This window comes from Chelonoidis abingdonii, unplaced genomic scaffold (genome assembly GCF_003597395.2).
Source record: "Chelonoidis abingdonii isolate Lonesome George unplaced genomic scaffold, CheloAbing_2.0 scaffold0002, whole genome shotgun sequence".
Classification (NCBI taxonomy): Eukaryota; Metazoa; Chordata; order Testudines; family Testudinidae; genus Chelonoidis; species Chelonoidis abingdonii.
The window spans coordinates 17,663-33,023 of NW_027424263.1; the positions used below are offsets into that span (position 1 = coordinate 17,663).

The following is a 15,361-nucleotide window of genomic DNA, read 5'->3' on the forward strand; positions in this document are numbered from 1 at the left end:
GCCTCCCTGTGCCCAGGCAGACCCGTCACCGTGAACAGAAGGGGCTGCCTCTCAGAGATGCTGCTCCGAGGTGTCTGGAGCTGGGACAGACACTCTGTATGCTTGGCCTGGGGCTTGACAGGGGATCTGGGCTTCCAGGGGGGAGTGTGCTGCTCAGGTGCCTGGCACTGGGGGCCTATTAAAATGTGTTGGGAAGTATTTTTGTGAAGGCGAGAAGTTGACATCCGGACTCGGGGTGGGCGTGTAGGGGGGTGGGGGTTAAGGGAGCAGCTCTTTCCCCAGGACGTAGGCTATACTCTCACCCCATTGTGTTATCATGTGTTGTGACTTCAGCCGGCTCTTCTGCTGCTCTCTGAGCATCCGCGTGATGCCAATGATGTGCTGGCATCCAGTGTCCAACCCTGTCAAAGCAGGCTGGGGGCTGAGCCTGGTGTTGGCTTTGTGCTCCCTGCCCTGACAGCGTTTGGGTACTTGGGAGTGAGGGCCCGTTGTCCATGCACAAAGGGCCAGTGATGGTGGGGAAGAGAGCAGGTGGCAGCTGGGTTGGTGGCCCTTAGCTGCACCACATCCAACCTTCAGGGGGGGAATACAGGGCCAGGTGCTGGATGTAGGAGGGGCTCACAGTCTGCTGGGGGGATATATGACACCACGGGAAGCTTCCTTGTTTACTAGTTCACAGTTAATGCCCAGGTGCCGCTGCTGGAGGGGAGGACGGACTGGGCTGGAAGGGCTTTGTGGAACAGGGAGGAAGGTAGCTGCAAACACAAGGTTGTTTGCTTTCAGCCTGTCCTGAGTCAGGGCTTCCAGGCTAGGGCTCGGTGACCACTGCCTGGCCATGTCGTTCCCTCTTGGAGAGCAGCTGCTTTGCCTGAGAGGAGAACGATCCCCAGAACATAATGTATCTCAGAGAGGTCTCTCTTGGTTGTACACCTCCCCTTGGCTGGGGGCTGGTGGAAGGGAGACCATGCAGGAAGGCCTGGCCAGGTCTTCTGGACCTCTTGATTCTTGGATACCGTTGCAGTGGGCACATTGGAAATGCACGGGGCTAATTACCGAATAAATCCTGGCAGGCCGGGGACGGAGGACCCCACGTGACCCCTTCCACTTGGCCCCATAGCTCCATTGTGGCAGTGGCTGGCTCGGGGCATGTGGCACATGAGTGTTCACAGGAGGTGCAGTTGGGTGGGTAAAGGGACCAGTTGGGCAAAGACTTATGACCCCCTTGCCTGTCTGTGCCTGTTGGTTTTGGTTTGCTCCGTCTCTGCCGCCTGTAGGGCAGTTCGAGAGATGCCCCAGCCACTGTGGGGGCAGCCCGATGAGTGAGCCACTTCCCTTCTCGCTCTCTGTGCAGACAGTGCAGGTTCCTGTATACTCGGAGCAGGAGTATCAGCTGTACCTGCATGACGACGCCTGGACCAAGGCGGAGACGGATCACCTCTTCGACCTCTCCCGCAGGTTCGACCTGCGCTTCGTGGTGATCCATGACCGCTACGACCACCAGCAGTTCAAGGTGAGCGCCGGGAACGTGCAGCCAGAAGGAACAAATTACCCTTTGTATCAACTTAATTAGGGGAAAAGAATGAATTATTGGCAGGGAGGAATTTTGAATTTCCAGCACAGGGTATTACTGCTCGTTTTGTTTATAATTAAATCCGCCACAACTCATATCAGTTCCCTGTTGCATTTTATTGGGAAGTCAGAATCCCTTGAGAAAATTGTCCCTGCCAGGAAAACAACTCACCAGGCACTGAAAGAGAGGCAGGCTGAGCTAGTGGGATGTGCAGAGGCCTGGAGGTCAGGGCTCCTGGGTTCGAGTCTCACCTCTGAGCAGGAAGATCATGTAGTGTTCCGTGAATGACCAGCATCCTGGGTTCTTCTCCGGCGATTGCCGCTGACTTGCCCGAGTCTTTGTCAGACCTGTGAAGAAGGAGCAAGTCACCGAGCTGATAATAGAACCCAGGTGCCCTAACTCTTAGCCCTCTCCACTGACTGCTAGCCCAGCCCGTTTCCCTATGGGGTAGGGGAGCGTTCTGGGGGAAACGGAGTCACTGCCTGGTTCTGAAGCTTGTGACGGCCTGGGGGATGCTCTGCTGAAGGGCACAGTAGCAGGACAGAGTATTAGCTTTATGCCAAAGCACAAAAGGGCGGTTGAGGCAGCTTGGGCTCTCCTTGCCCCGGTTCCAGCCAGGCAGTGGAACCCAGGGGAACTGGTGGATCTTGCACCCCGTGGCATGTTCTGTTCAGACCTCATTCGGTACAATGCAGCGCCCAGAGAGTGAATCACTAGTGTTCTTTGTCACGGGGTCCCAGGGCATTTGTCACGTGCTCCGTGTGAAATCCAGGCCTGCGCCTAGGAGCTCAGACACCAGCCCGCATTGTCTGAGAACAGAGTTCTCTTGTGGGCCGCCAGGAGGAAGCTTTGGGTCCCTCCTGCATGTCCAGGCTCTGCCGGCAGGAGCGAGAAACAGCAGCGTGACAGGGATAACACTGGCGACGTAGGGCCTGGAGGATCTGAAAGCACGTTATAAAGGAGGGACAGTATCCTCATCTCGTGTTAGAGATAGGGAAACTGAGGCATGGTACGGGCGCTCTCCCAGTCACACCATGAGTCAGTGACTGTCAAGGCTGGAACCCAGGTCTCTTCACTTCCAGTCCTTTTCTGTAACCCTGAGACAGTAGCAGTGGCAGGCACATAGTGAAGGGTGCTTAGAGCAGCAGGTGGGAACCTGCACAGACCTTCCCAGAAACTGGGCCAGTCAGGAGGGACAGGCCTCTCCACTCTCTGCCATTCCTTCTCCCTAGCCTTGCTTCTGGAGGCATGGTCTCCTTCCCCCAAAGGCCCTCTGGTAACGTTGTCCATTTTGGGGGGTATTCCACAGAAAAGGTCAGTGGAGGACCTGAAGGAACGGTACTACCACATCTGCGCCAAGCTGGCCAACGTCCGCGCTGCTCCGGGCACCGACCTGAAAATCCCCGTCTTTGATGCCGGCCACGAGAGACGTAGGAAGGAGCAGCTGGAGAGGCTGTACAACAGGACTCCAGAGCAGGTAACTCAGTGGGAGTGTGGAAGGCAGCCGGGCCTCCCTTTCCCAGACTGTCTCCACAGTCATTCTGTCACGGAGTGTGGGGGAGTCAGGGCCCTGCACCCCCCACTTCCTGCGATTCACTGGGACTCTCAGCTGGCCAGTAACACAGGTTTATTAGACGACAGGAACACAGTCCCAAGCAGGGTTTGTAGGTACAACCAGGAGCCCTCAGCCAGGTCCCTCTGGGGGGGCAAGGATCTTAGACCCCAGTTTCCTAGGCAAAGGTGTCGATTTGCCCCACCCCCCTTCCTGCCTCAGGTTACAGGCTCAGGTACCATCCCTCACCTAAAGTCACCCACTGCTCTCCCATCCCCCATGCAGACAATTCCAGGTCAATCTACCCCACTCCCTGCTGCATCACACAATCGTACTTCCCCAGCGCAGCTCTGTAGGATTAGCACTTACCTGTATTACTGTAGCACGTGTGGGCCCCAAGCATGCCTCAGGGTCCTGTTGTGCTAGGTGCAGCACAAACACAGCACAAAGATGTGGCTCCTGCCCTCCAGGGCTTACAGTTTGTCTGTCTGACAAGTAACGGGTGGCTGCCCCAGACTGGCCGAGCACAGTGCGACCATGATTTGGCAGAAGGTTGGGGGGCAGGAAGAGAAGCAAGGTTGTGATCTCTAGCAGCAGCTTCTTTGGGGCTCACCAACTGAGTGGCTGCTCTAACCCCAGCGCGGGGTTCCAGCCTTTAGCACAGGTCATGGCTGGGTCTAAGGGCTGAAACGTAGTGAGATCCCTGGCAGACTCTGAACTCTCTCCAAGGGGCGCGTGTGCCGGGCTTCCCCCCAGCTGCTCAGACTTCTGGGCAGTACCTAGCTGTGACGGCAGCAGGCAGGAGTGCTGAATCCTGGGTTCTTTGGTCGGAGGGCCGGTCCTGCTGGGGTACACTGGGGACGGTAATGTTGCACATGTGGCTCCGATCTTCCTCTTTGGCTAATTAATGGTAGCTAGCTGCAGACGGTCCCAATGCTCCCAGGTCAGGAGCAGCCAGGCCGGCTCTTCTGTGTTCGCAGGGAGCTGGTGAGAGAGAGCAGTCCCCTCCAGTTAATCACCCCACTTCCTGCCCCTCGGTTTATCCCAGTCCTGCTGTGCTGCTAGTCTCCCTTGGCCCACGGGGTTTGGATCTGTCACCCATCAGTGCAGGTAGCAGGAGTCATTAGGGTGATGCAAGGTATTTCCCCCGCAGTACTTTTGTCCCCATGTTTGGCCAGGGAGCCCTATGGAACGTGTGTCACTGAGTTCTCTTCTTCAAGGAAAAACCAAGGGCTCAGGTTTGTTCGGGGAGTAACTTGGGCCCAGGCTGGGATCTGGCAGCCACCCACTGGGCTCTGAATGCCTGCTGGAATTGCAGTGTTGGGTCCCTGGGCTGGGTGAGGCAAGGAAGCTACAACCTGGGTGCAGGGCCAGGTGCGGGGCCACTGGGCAAAGCAGGGCTGGCGTGGGAGCAGAGCTGTTGTCAGTAGGTGGCCCCCTTGCCTTGCTTTGCTGCCTGGGCTGCTCTAACTGCCTTTCCTTGCTTGGCCGGCAGGTGGCAGAAGAGGAATATCTGATCCAAGAGCTGCGGAAAATTGAAGCCAGGAAGAAAGAGAGAGAGAAGAGAACCCAAGACCTGCAGAAACTCATCACCGCTGCCGACACCACCACTGAGCAGAGGCGAGCAGAGCGCAAGGCTCCCAAGAAGAAGCTGCCCCAGAAGAAAGAGACAGAGAAGCCTGTAAACATTTCTTGTCTTTGCTGTCCCTGGGTAACATTTATTCCCTGAGTTCTTCTCCCAGGACCGGTCCCGTCCTGCCAGTGCCAGGTGCTGGGCTTCAGCTGGGGCAGGGGGAAGCTGCTGTCTGGACCGAAAGATGGGTATATTTTCAGTAGCAGTGTGGCCTAGAAACGAGGGAACCCAGATTTGTGGGTTTCAATCCAGCTCTGCCATTGACCTGCTCTGTGGCTTTGGGCAGTTGGCTTCCCCTCTTTGTGCCTCGGTTTCCCCAGGTAAGATGGGGGTGATGCTCCTTACTCTCCTCCCAGGAGGTGCCCTGACGCTGACTCAGTTTCATGGTTGTGAAATGCTAGGAGTTATTTGAACTATGAAATTGCACTGAACTGATGGTGCCAGCTAGCCGAGCCACCTGATTGCTGGGAATTGGTGCTCCACTGCATTTTGAGCAGCGGGCACGTTGCGCCGCTGTCCGCAACCAGGAGTGTTCTCATCTAACTGAAGCAGAGTGGGTGGAGGGAAGAGAAGTGGGGGTGCTGGCTGTTGTTGCTTCATGGTGCTTGCCCAGCTACTCACCAGGCACCTTCAAAAAGAGGTCTCTGGGCCATGAATAAAGTGACCCAAAAAGCCAGGGCACTGTGGTGTGAGCTTCCTTTGGCTGGCAGAGCACAGCCGCCCACTGTCTGAGCATCCTGCGTTCTAGGGGAGAGAACCCAGAAGTGGTGGGAGCAGAACAGGGCTGGTGTTTAAAGCTCCCAGCTGGTTTGGTCTGCGTCCCCCTGAGTGGCGGCTGTGGGCTGGCGTCTGGCTGCAATGTACGTCCCCAGGTATGTGCGGCAGGGCAGGCAGAGAGGCGGTTTCTGTTGTTACATGAGCGTCATTTCAACCATGACAGAGTCCATTAGGAGTCAATTACCAACTCTAGCAGGGAAATGTTAACAAAAATTGCATTTTAACTAAGAATTTGAATTAAGAGCTGCATCAGCATCATTCCAACAAAGGAAAATCATTTACCAAAGAGTCAATTGAGGTTGAAGCGTTTACAGCTTGTACAGGCGTGCGAGGCAGGAGAACCCCTTTAATTGCTTATGCATTCAGCGCAGTCAGAGCTGACTCGGCTGAGCAAGAGCCCTGGTTTTCTCCCTGCTGCCCCAGGTGGCCTGGTTGAGGGCCACGCTGTGTGAAATGGAGCAGGGCACATTGTCTTGAATGTGTTCTGGAGACTACAGATCCCCCACCCACTGTGCTCCTACCAGAACCCATGCTGTAGGCTGCACCTACCAGAGATTAAAGTGGCTGGTAGAACTTTATGGGTTTGTTTGGCCACCCCTGTATTTAGAGATGACAGTGCCTGGGGCCTTTAGGGACTGATTATTTGCCCTGTGTCACCCAGTTATTGGGTCAAATATTCCCTGCTCAGGGCTAGCTGTGAGTGCTACTGTTTGGGCTGCCCATTGTCTGGGCTGGCCAGGCAGGGGCAAGAGGTGAGATGCTTTGTACAGCACATGGCAGAGTTCTGACTCGGGTGGTGACTATTAGCAGGAAACCAGGGGAGTTGAGTCGCTGTTCTTGTAGTTTCACTCCGGGAACAATAGGAACAGCAAACCGGAGAGCCTCTGAGAAATGACATTAGACAGCAGCATGACTGATTGTGTGGCCAGAGCAGCCAGGACTTCGAGATGGCTTTTCCTTTGGGGGAGCCGCGGAGAGAGACAGTTGACAGGAAAAGCACAGAAACTACCAGATCATATCCTACAGGTATATCTCCCATCAAGCCTTAGTGGGTCCCTTAGGGTTGTGTCACACTTGTTCGCTCCAGAGGGCCTAGCAGATTGTATGTCTGGGGACCATGCACCTGCTAGTGAAATGCAGTTGCCTCCAGCATAGAAATGTAGCTGCTGTCTGTGGAAATGACTCAATACCCTGGTGACTTTCAGGGGAGAGAGGAGAGATTTCTCCAGCTGAAACTCCAGGGGGAATTGAAGGGAAGTAGAATATAGCTCCAGAGCTTGTTTCCTGGGCAGAAAGGGTGAAAGCCCAACGTGAAAAGTTCTTGCAGGTATTTTATTCCCGCTAGTATCTTCAGGTTGGTGTAGCTGTCATTTAAAAAGGCTGTTCACCCAATGCTCTGATCAGTCACACAGCATTCTGCAGGGTTGCACTTTAAAAAACACCCCCAACCAAACCTCTTCTGCTGAATCAGGTGTCCTGCTTGCCATTGAGCAGCTTCCAAGCACTACAGGGAGGCACGCCGTGGTCAGAGCGTGAGGAGGGAAAGGGAGAGCTGTGAATGAATGACTGAATATGTGGTAAAATGCAGGCCTCAATCAAGGAGAACAGTCCATGTTATAGAGAGAGCCACATGAAGCTGCTCGGAGCTGTACAAATCATAGACTGCCTGGCTCTTGCCCCATAGGGTTCGCAGTGGAAAGGCCAGATCCTGTGAGTGCTGAGTGCCTTCAGCTGCTGAGTTGGGCCTTAAATTAGACCAGGGTAATGTGGCCACATTCACCCATTGGACTTGCGTTGATTGGGGTTCACACTCTCCTGTGGTGGCTGGCTGATTCAGTGGAAAGCATTGCCCAAAGGTGGCCTTGTTTTTTCCAAAGATGTCTTGGAGCTGAGTATTTTCCTCAGTGGTTTCTATGGGGTTTGCTTGGAATTTTCCTTTCCCTTAGCTCTGGCAGGTGGCTGTGTGTCAGGAACTGGTGTTTCCCCTTCAGATAGCCTCTGTGTCACCCTGTGCGTTTCCTCCATCAACACATCCTGTCTCAATCTCTTTCAGGCTGTTCCGGAGACTGCTGGCATCAAGTTTCCCGACTTCAAATCTGCAGGTGTCACACTGCGGAGCCAGAGGGTAGGCTGTTGCCCTGGCCCTTTGAGGCCGCTGTTCATATCTTTCTCCTTGTCTCTACTCCTGTCCGTTCTGCTTTTACAGCTGTGGAAAATCAAGATCCTGTCTCTAAAGTAAGCAGAGTCTGGTCTCCAGCAGCAGTGTGGGCTGTAGCCAGGACCGCTAGCTGTGCTGGAGCGCTAGGCCAGCTCTGCCTTGTATTATAAAGTCAAATGCTCTCTTGTATGCGAACACCTATGACTGGTAGTCATCACCTGAGCAGTCAGACCCACCCAGCAAAGCTGAGGGGAGCTGCCTGGCCCAAGCAGAGCCTGCAGCCAGATGTAATACGCCTCCTAGAGTGTAGATGTTAATGGATTGTTGTAAGGTGCCTTTAAGGGCAGATTCTCCCATTGTGACTTGCACACATTGGTCCATCACAGGTACATTTTTTTAATTTCACTAAATATTGGTTTGAAAAGCCCTAGGTGCCTGTTTTCCCCGCAGGGTGAACAAGTAGTAAACCCTGACGTTGTTTTGTGTGCAAGAGTCGACATCTGTCTCCTAGCAAGAGGCGAGGGAGTATTGATGTAGGTAACCCACCTGTGTGACTGTCTGTTCTCAGGGACCTCGATATCAGCCTTACAAAATCCCCTTTGCTGGGAAAAGAACATCTTTTTGTACAGGCAAGTAAAAAGCACCCTTAGTTACTTTATTGTTGTCATGGTGATGGTGGGCAGGCAGATATTTTGTGTAGCCTGGTAAATTTTCTGGTCTGCTTCAGGGGATGCTCCATTGATGTGAGGAGATGTTCAGCCCCTGCACAAAATGCAGTGGGAGGCAGAGAGCAATCTCTGGGGAATCATGCCGGCTGGGCCCTCGATCTGTGTGTGTGTGTTAGCTGTGGCCTTGCTCAGGCAGGCTACTGAGGAGTGCAAGCTGTGGCAGTCCCATTTTTTGAGGACCTGCCACTGCCCTCAGCTTTGCAATGCGGTCGGATGGGCACAGTCTCTGGTACGTGGGCTCTGGAGCAGCGATACACGTGTGAAGATTCATGGAGACACGGCAGATGCGTTCTCCGGCACTAAGATAAATAGAGCCATTTACAGAGATTGAGCTGGATTTTGAAACTAATAAGGGGTGGCCGGATTTTTTTTTTTTTTTTAACTGGAAGCAAAGCTGAGCAACAACATGTTGGTGACAGAACCATCTGGCAGAGCCAGCAGCTTCCTTCTGACCACATAGCTGGATGGGAGTGCTGTGGGCTCTGGCTGTGGAGCGCAGTCTAGAGGAACGGGCGGACGTGGGAGTTGGGAATTTCTGAGTCCTGATTCCAGCTCCTTTTGCTGCCTTCGCCCACTCACTTGAACCTCTTTGGTTGAGTTTTCCTATATGTAAAATGGGCCTAAGAGACTCCCCCCTTCCTTGGGAGGGCTGAGGATTCACGAGCTGAAGTGCTTGTGGTGCTTTTGAACCTATACGGCGCTGTAGCAGTGCCAAGCAGAATGAACACAGAATTGCACATTCTGCTGATCTGCTCTGTACACCACTCTCAGCCAGGCCCCGGACCCATCCCACAGCACGAAAATGACAAAGGGAAGCAACCGCTCTGGTGCAAGGGGTGGCGTTTGTACAAAGCACTCAAAACTCCAGTATTTACTGTCATGGCTGGGTGTAAGTAATTTGCTGCTGAGCCTCTTGCTTGGTCAGCCTGTCTGCTCCTACACGATTCTGTAAGAAGAGCTATATTACACCTCGGGATTGTTGTTTGCAGTCAGATGTATCTTTTATGTTATGTTTTATTAGGCACTAGTTGCTACTCCACAGTTGAGGCTAAGTTGAATTTTTCACTCAGTGCAGGGATTCAACTTCTTTGTTTTGTATGAAAAATGCCCTGATCCTCCTCAAATAGAATGCTTAGAATTCATCTGTTTATTGAAACTAATTGTTTAGTTACTTAAAATGATTGTTAACCTGGCCCTTGAAGAACGTTAGTCTCCAGTGTTGGATTTGATTTGTCTTTAGTGGTCGTAGTAATAGAATGACATAGACTTTTCAAACTTCCCATCTAGTTGAAGCACATGGAAATCTTGTGCATTGCTTGCACATAAAGACGTTTGTTTTAGGATCAGTGGTCACTTATTGCCATTATTCTTCGTAGCTGGTCGTTTCTCCTTCTGCAGAGGCTGAGGAATAATCGTCAGGGAATCCCACAAGCTGCCTTCATTCACAATGGCTGCAAGCCCCTATTGTTCTCAGTGGGACAGAGGCCATGGGCAGGGATGGCCTCCTGTCACCTGCTCCTCTCAGAGTTCCTTGCTGCTTCCTGACATCTCCAGGAGGGTGTCCTAACTGAGGGCAGCCTGTAGCATCAGTCCCATTGAGAACAGCTGGAGCGGGTGGACATTTTGAAAGAGGGCGATTTGTTGTGAGTTCCTTGGAAGGGGATTTTAGGCTGCAGAGGAAACGAGGCATGGGTGGGGTGTGTGTGCAGAGAGAAGTGGGGAGACAGGAGGGAAGGAAATGGGGGGTGGGGTATGCAACGCTATGAGAGAAAAGAAGAAAAAATAGAACATGCTTTAAAAATCCTTGGACTCTTTTCCGGCCCCAAAGCACTAACGAGTTTTAACCCTGATCATATGGTTATTACATGGTGTCGCTGCAGGGCAGAGTTAAGGTGGTTTGGGTGTCGTAACGTAGGGGTTTGGATTGCTTTCAAGCTTAACCTCTAACTCTGAATTTCCTGGGTTTGTTGTGCTTGGTTTGGGGATAATTACATTTCTGTAATGGGTTTTACTCTAAATGGTTTATCTACTCTCTCAGCCTTAACTCCCCAGAACAGTTTTGTCTGGGAGCGGTGGGTTGCTATTTTCATGCGGCAGCGGGCCCCCGCGATAACAGAGCACTTGGCCACGGGAAAGGAGGAAGGGTGGGAGCGTGCAGCCCTGTCCTGTGTGCTGGGGGACTGAGTTGGTGCTGTTCTTCTCTTGTTGAGTGTGTGTGTGGGGGGCCAGATGGCTGGAAGAGAAAGAATTAAGTGTCGTCTCCTTTGGGGACAAAGCCAAACCCTGGGCTGAAAAGGAGTTCTCTGAGTGCTCAGATCCGCAGAATGCACCGAGGGACACTCGAGCTTGCTCGTTTAGTTCACAACCGGGCACTTCCCGCCAAGTGAGGCTTCCAGCCAGCAAGCTGACTTGCTACCCGCTAACTAGAATCTTGTAGACAAATTGCCGGTCAGGCCAATTAAAAAAGAAATAGAGGAAGGAAAACTTTGAACACAGCTTTAGTTCCCATTGATTCAAATATTCGCCCTCGCTGGCTTTTAAATATTTACTAGCCAGCTGAGCATTTTTTAGCACTGATTAATGAGTTACAATTTACTGTGGTTGGTTTTTTTCTTTGGGGCAGAGTTTGCCACAGCTCCAAGATGAATGAGGTTTCCTGTGAAGGATCAGGGCGGGGGAGGGGGTTTGTGTGCGTGTCTTTTAAAATGTTTATTCTTCATATTTGATCTGACCCACAATTAAATGGCCAAGCACGTTGCCTGTCTACTCTCCATCAGAGGGTCCTGACTCTGCTCCTTGCCTGACATTAATGCAAACCCAGACCTCATCAGCTGCTAACATGTGAAACATCTGTCTCCTCTCCCTTGATCAATATCATCCCTTCAGAGCCTGGGCTTGCAAAGCAGTGACATAAAATATCAGTTATATTTATTTGGATTTGATAAATTTAATTACTTGAAGCAATTAATAATTTATTTGTTTAGTATTGATTGCACTCCAAGGCATCTTGGTAAGATAAGCTGATGGTAATCAGCACATCCGTATCAGGCAGGAAAGCATATGTTTCCAAGCCTGAAACTTCCTATGGATTAGATAGCTGAAATGTTCCTGTCACTTCTCCTGGAACCTCTCCTGTAGGGAAATCTCTGGGTGCAAATCCTGGCTGCACACCACAGTAGACTTGGGTATGAGACGTTACTCTTCAGAGGTGAAAAATGCAGCCTGGGTCTGGTGCTATGATGGGTTGTTGGTTTGAATTTGTGGTTTTCACATTATCTGTGAGTGCTGAGGGCCTGAGCAAGTTATGTAGGTTGATCCAAATTCATGCCTGTGGAATTGCCAGTGGGTGTATTATATTACTCCTGAGGGCATTCTGCACCGAAAAATCAACAATTCTGTGCGTAATATTTTAAAATTCTGCAAGTTTTATTTGTCAATAAATAAATGCAGAGCCTCCAGCATGGCAGTGCGGAGCACAGACCACTGGCTGTACAAAGGTGGGAGATCACCCTGCAGCCTCCCCACACCCCCTGGGACGCAGACTCAGTGGTGAGGCTGCACCCAATCCTAACACAGCACACGTGTGGGGCAGGTAGGTTCAATCAGGCAAGATCCAAGTGTAGAGGGGCTCAGTGCGGGGGGGATCCAGGTGCAGGGTGAGAGGATTTTGCGTGTGACAATCTGACTGCAGGCAGCTCAGTGGGGGGTCAAGGTGTGGAGGGGATCTGGATGCACAGAGGTTTGATGCGGCGGGTTTCCATGTACAGAGGCTACGGGACTCTGCAGGGGCTTCCAGGTGAAAGTGGTTGTGGCTCAGCACAGGGGTCTGGGTGTGGGGGGGTTCAGCAGGGTGCAGGGGGATGGAGCTCGTCAGGGTGGGGGTTTGAGTGCAGAGAGCTCAGTGGGGGTGGTCTGGGTGCAGGTCCGGAGGCAGGGGTCTGGGTGCAGGAGGGGCTCCAGATGCAGAGGTTGTGGTTCTGTGGGGTTTGGGAATGGAGGGCTAGGTGGGTTCTAGCTGTATGGAGTGATGCTTGGCGGGGGTGTCTGTGTATGGGAGGTCCAAATGCATGGGAGTTGGGTGGATGGGGGAGCAGCTCCCCGCATAGTCATCCCTCCCCCCACAGGGGGTGAGTCTGACACAGCTCCAGCCACACCTTGCAGGGGAAGAGGAAGTCCTGTCCTCCCTGCCTCCAGCCCAGCCAGGACTAGCAGCTGATCCTGGCTCAGTGTAGGAGCCCCTGGCTGGGGTTTCCCCAGCCCTGCAGTGATTTAGCTCTCTGTCAGCTGCTCTGGGTTCCTCAAACTATGTACCTGCACAGCTAGGGAGTGGTTTGTAACTGCACTTGTAGGTTCCCTTTGCTTCTGTGTCAGAGTCATTTTCCTGCGGGGAAGCAAGGAAATCTGCGGGGGACATGAATTCTGTCCATGCAGTGACGCAGATTTCCCCCAGGCGTAATATTTATCTATAGCATGACTAGTAAGGGATGTGTGGGTTTGCGCAGGCATTCTTAATATCTGTATGTCTAGAAAACGTACCCAAATGTAACAATAAGGAGTGGAAAGTTTGGGAGGATTTTTTTTCTTGAAGAGGTGATAAAGGGATGAGCTTGAGAAGGTAGGTCAAGTGCTTCTGTTCATCTTTGCTCCAAATGCAAGAGTGGGAGGGACAGCCAATGAAATTGAAAGGCAGCCAGTTTCAAAGTGCTAAAAGGAAATACGAAAAGGGTTGAATGTTATGTGGATAATGAGATCACACAATTACAACAGCAAGGATTAAAATAGCATGGAATTGATGTATACATTCCTGCTTCAGGGTCAGGCAGTCTAGAACTGGCAAGGTCTGGCCCTGACATGGTTAGGCAGAATAACATCCTACTGCAAGATTTGTTGTGCCTGCCTCTGAAGCATCAGGTGCCAACCCGTGTCAGAGACTAATGGATCACTGGCCTGATCCAGGCTGGCAGTGCCTGTGTTGAAGTCAAGAATTGCCAAGTTAAGGCTGAGTGTGCAGCCGTAACCCTGTTGTGCACATTCATTGTGATAGTCTTTTGCGTCATGATCACGTTATTTCTCAGATAACGATTGCTTTGTTTCAACCTTCGGTACAAGTCTGTAGCATCTTGTACTATATATTTTTATTCTTACAGTGAGAATACACAGTATACGTCTCTTCTCCATTTTGGGGTACGTGATGAGTTATTTATTAAGTATTCTTTATGTTAATAATGTAGGCACCAGAAGTATTGTACGTTGAAACAAAACATTTCCTTTGCAGATAGTTACACTAGTGCTGTTTTCTAATTGATTGTAGTTACTCAGCCCATGGATCAGGGCAATGCAGTGTCATCCATCTCAAAGGATATTCTTTTATTTCTCTTATTTGGAAGCTTAGCTAACTTCCTCTTTCCTTGGTTCCGAGTCTCTCTCTCCCCCTTGAGAAAGATTTTACAATCTCCTAAAGGAAATCTCACTAGTAAAGCCCCTTCTTTCATTTCTAGAAGAATTTGTTGTGTACAGAAGTTATACTTTTTCACTGCTGATTTGAAAGTTAGCAATAGATTTACCTTCAAGCCAAGTGAGCTGTAAAATAATCCTTTCCGTAAATCAGCATTCCCAAGTTTGTTTCTAAGAACATTAGTATATAGAATAGTATGTACCCCAGGTGGTATTGTATTGAGCATCACCGATACTAATGCGTAGCTACTGAGAGTTCATACTGTAATTTAATTGTAAACCATCCGATGTGCCAACAGAAAGTACAGATGACATGCAAGTATGTTTTGCTGTTGTCTCCTCATTTAAATGACCTTCCTGAACTCTGTTATTCTGGCTCACACACATCACTGTGCAGAACGACAGGATTCTGCACGGTGGATCTGAGGCTGTACGGGGGAAAAGAGTGTCATTTTATTTGAGAAATAGAATGTGATTGTGTAATTAAAACCTTATAATGTATGCACACAAGGAGCCCGAGGTCAGATTGTACATTCAGTCTTCATTTCCTCCCTTCTTGAGTTTAAATGCTCACTCCCATAATTGTACATTTTTGTATTTTAATTTCCCTGTTGTTTAAAATTCCAGATCTGCTAGGCTCCTCCTGTGGTTCTTTCAAGCTGTAGGAGAGAGGGAGCTACCTGCTCCTGCACGCCAGGGGAGAGGTTGCCCTTACGCCTCCTCCTTTGCCACCCAGAACAAAAGAGCATTACTCCTGCGCAGCTTTGGGCTCCCTCCTCCTGCAAACCTCCAGGCTCTGCAGGAGTAGACAGACTTCAGCACAGAACTCATTCTCACACGGAAAGCTGGCTACGGAGAAAGTTTTCTGCATTGAAAACCTTCTTTGTGGAGGCTAGCTGCAGTGCTAATGAGGGCCCGGTGTCTGTCAGCATTACGAGCGTGTATGCACACAACTGAATCTTTAAATGCTTGTAGCTTACTTTGCAAAATGGTGGAAGGGCACAGTCCTCAGGGCTAGCAATGCTGAGGGTTTATAATGGCAAAACTCAGCATGAGGAAAAGTGTGTCCTAAAATTGAATTAAAACAGGGAACAACTTGTGTGAAATGACTTAATAAATGCTACTCAAACTTTACAAAACCAACCCAAACCATTTTAGTGAGAGACCAAGCATGGAAATTTCAGCCCCAGAAGTCAATTTTTTGAGAACGTTCTGAGCTTCTGGAAATGGCAGGTTCATAACGAAAGTCCTAAGTTTATAGCAGGCCATGGCAGAGCATCCAATATGATATAATCATCCTGCAGCGGGACCTCGCTGAGTCCTTCCTTGTTAATCCGTAAAGCTGTTAATTCTGTGTGCAGACCCCCAGCAGCCGGCCGTCTGTAACCGCTTCCCAGCAACGAAGTAATCCCTGGGCACACTGTGGTGAGGTCTCGTGTTACTAAGAGTTCATTACTCTTCCAAGCGATACTCGAGGAAGTTTACTGGT

At 50.9% G+C, this 15,361-nt stretch overlaps 1 protein-coding gene across 3 annotated transcripts in view; it reads left to right on the forward strand.

Annotated features, from left to right (window-relative positions):
- Window positions 1-15,361, forward strand: part of DMAP1 (DNA methyltransferase 1 associated protein 1) — a 44,353-nt gene that overhangs the window by 16,019 nt on the left and 12,973 nt on the right. For all 3 annotated transcript variants that reach the window (XM_032765590.2, XM_032765591.2, XM_032765589.2), the window contains exons 4-7: window positions 1,352-1,510; window positions 2,880-3,047; window positions 4,618-4,803; window positions 7,586-7,657. In XM_032765590.2, the coding sequence (XP_032621481.1) occupies window positions 1,352-1,510; window positions 2,880-3,047; window positions 4,618-4,803; window positions 7,586-7,657 (585 nt within the window). The remainder of the gene's footprint in view (window positions 1-1,351; window positions 1,511-2,879; window positions 3,048-4,617; window positions 4,804-7,585; window positions 7,658-15,361) is intronic.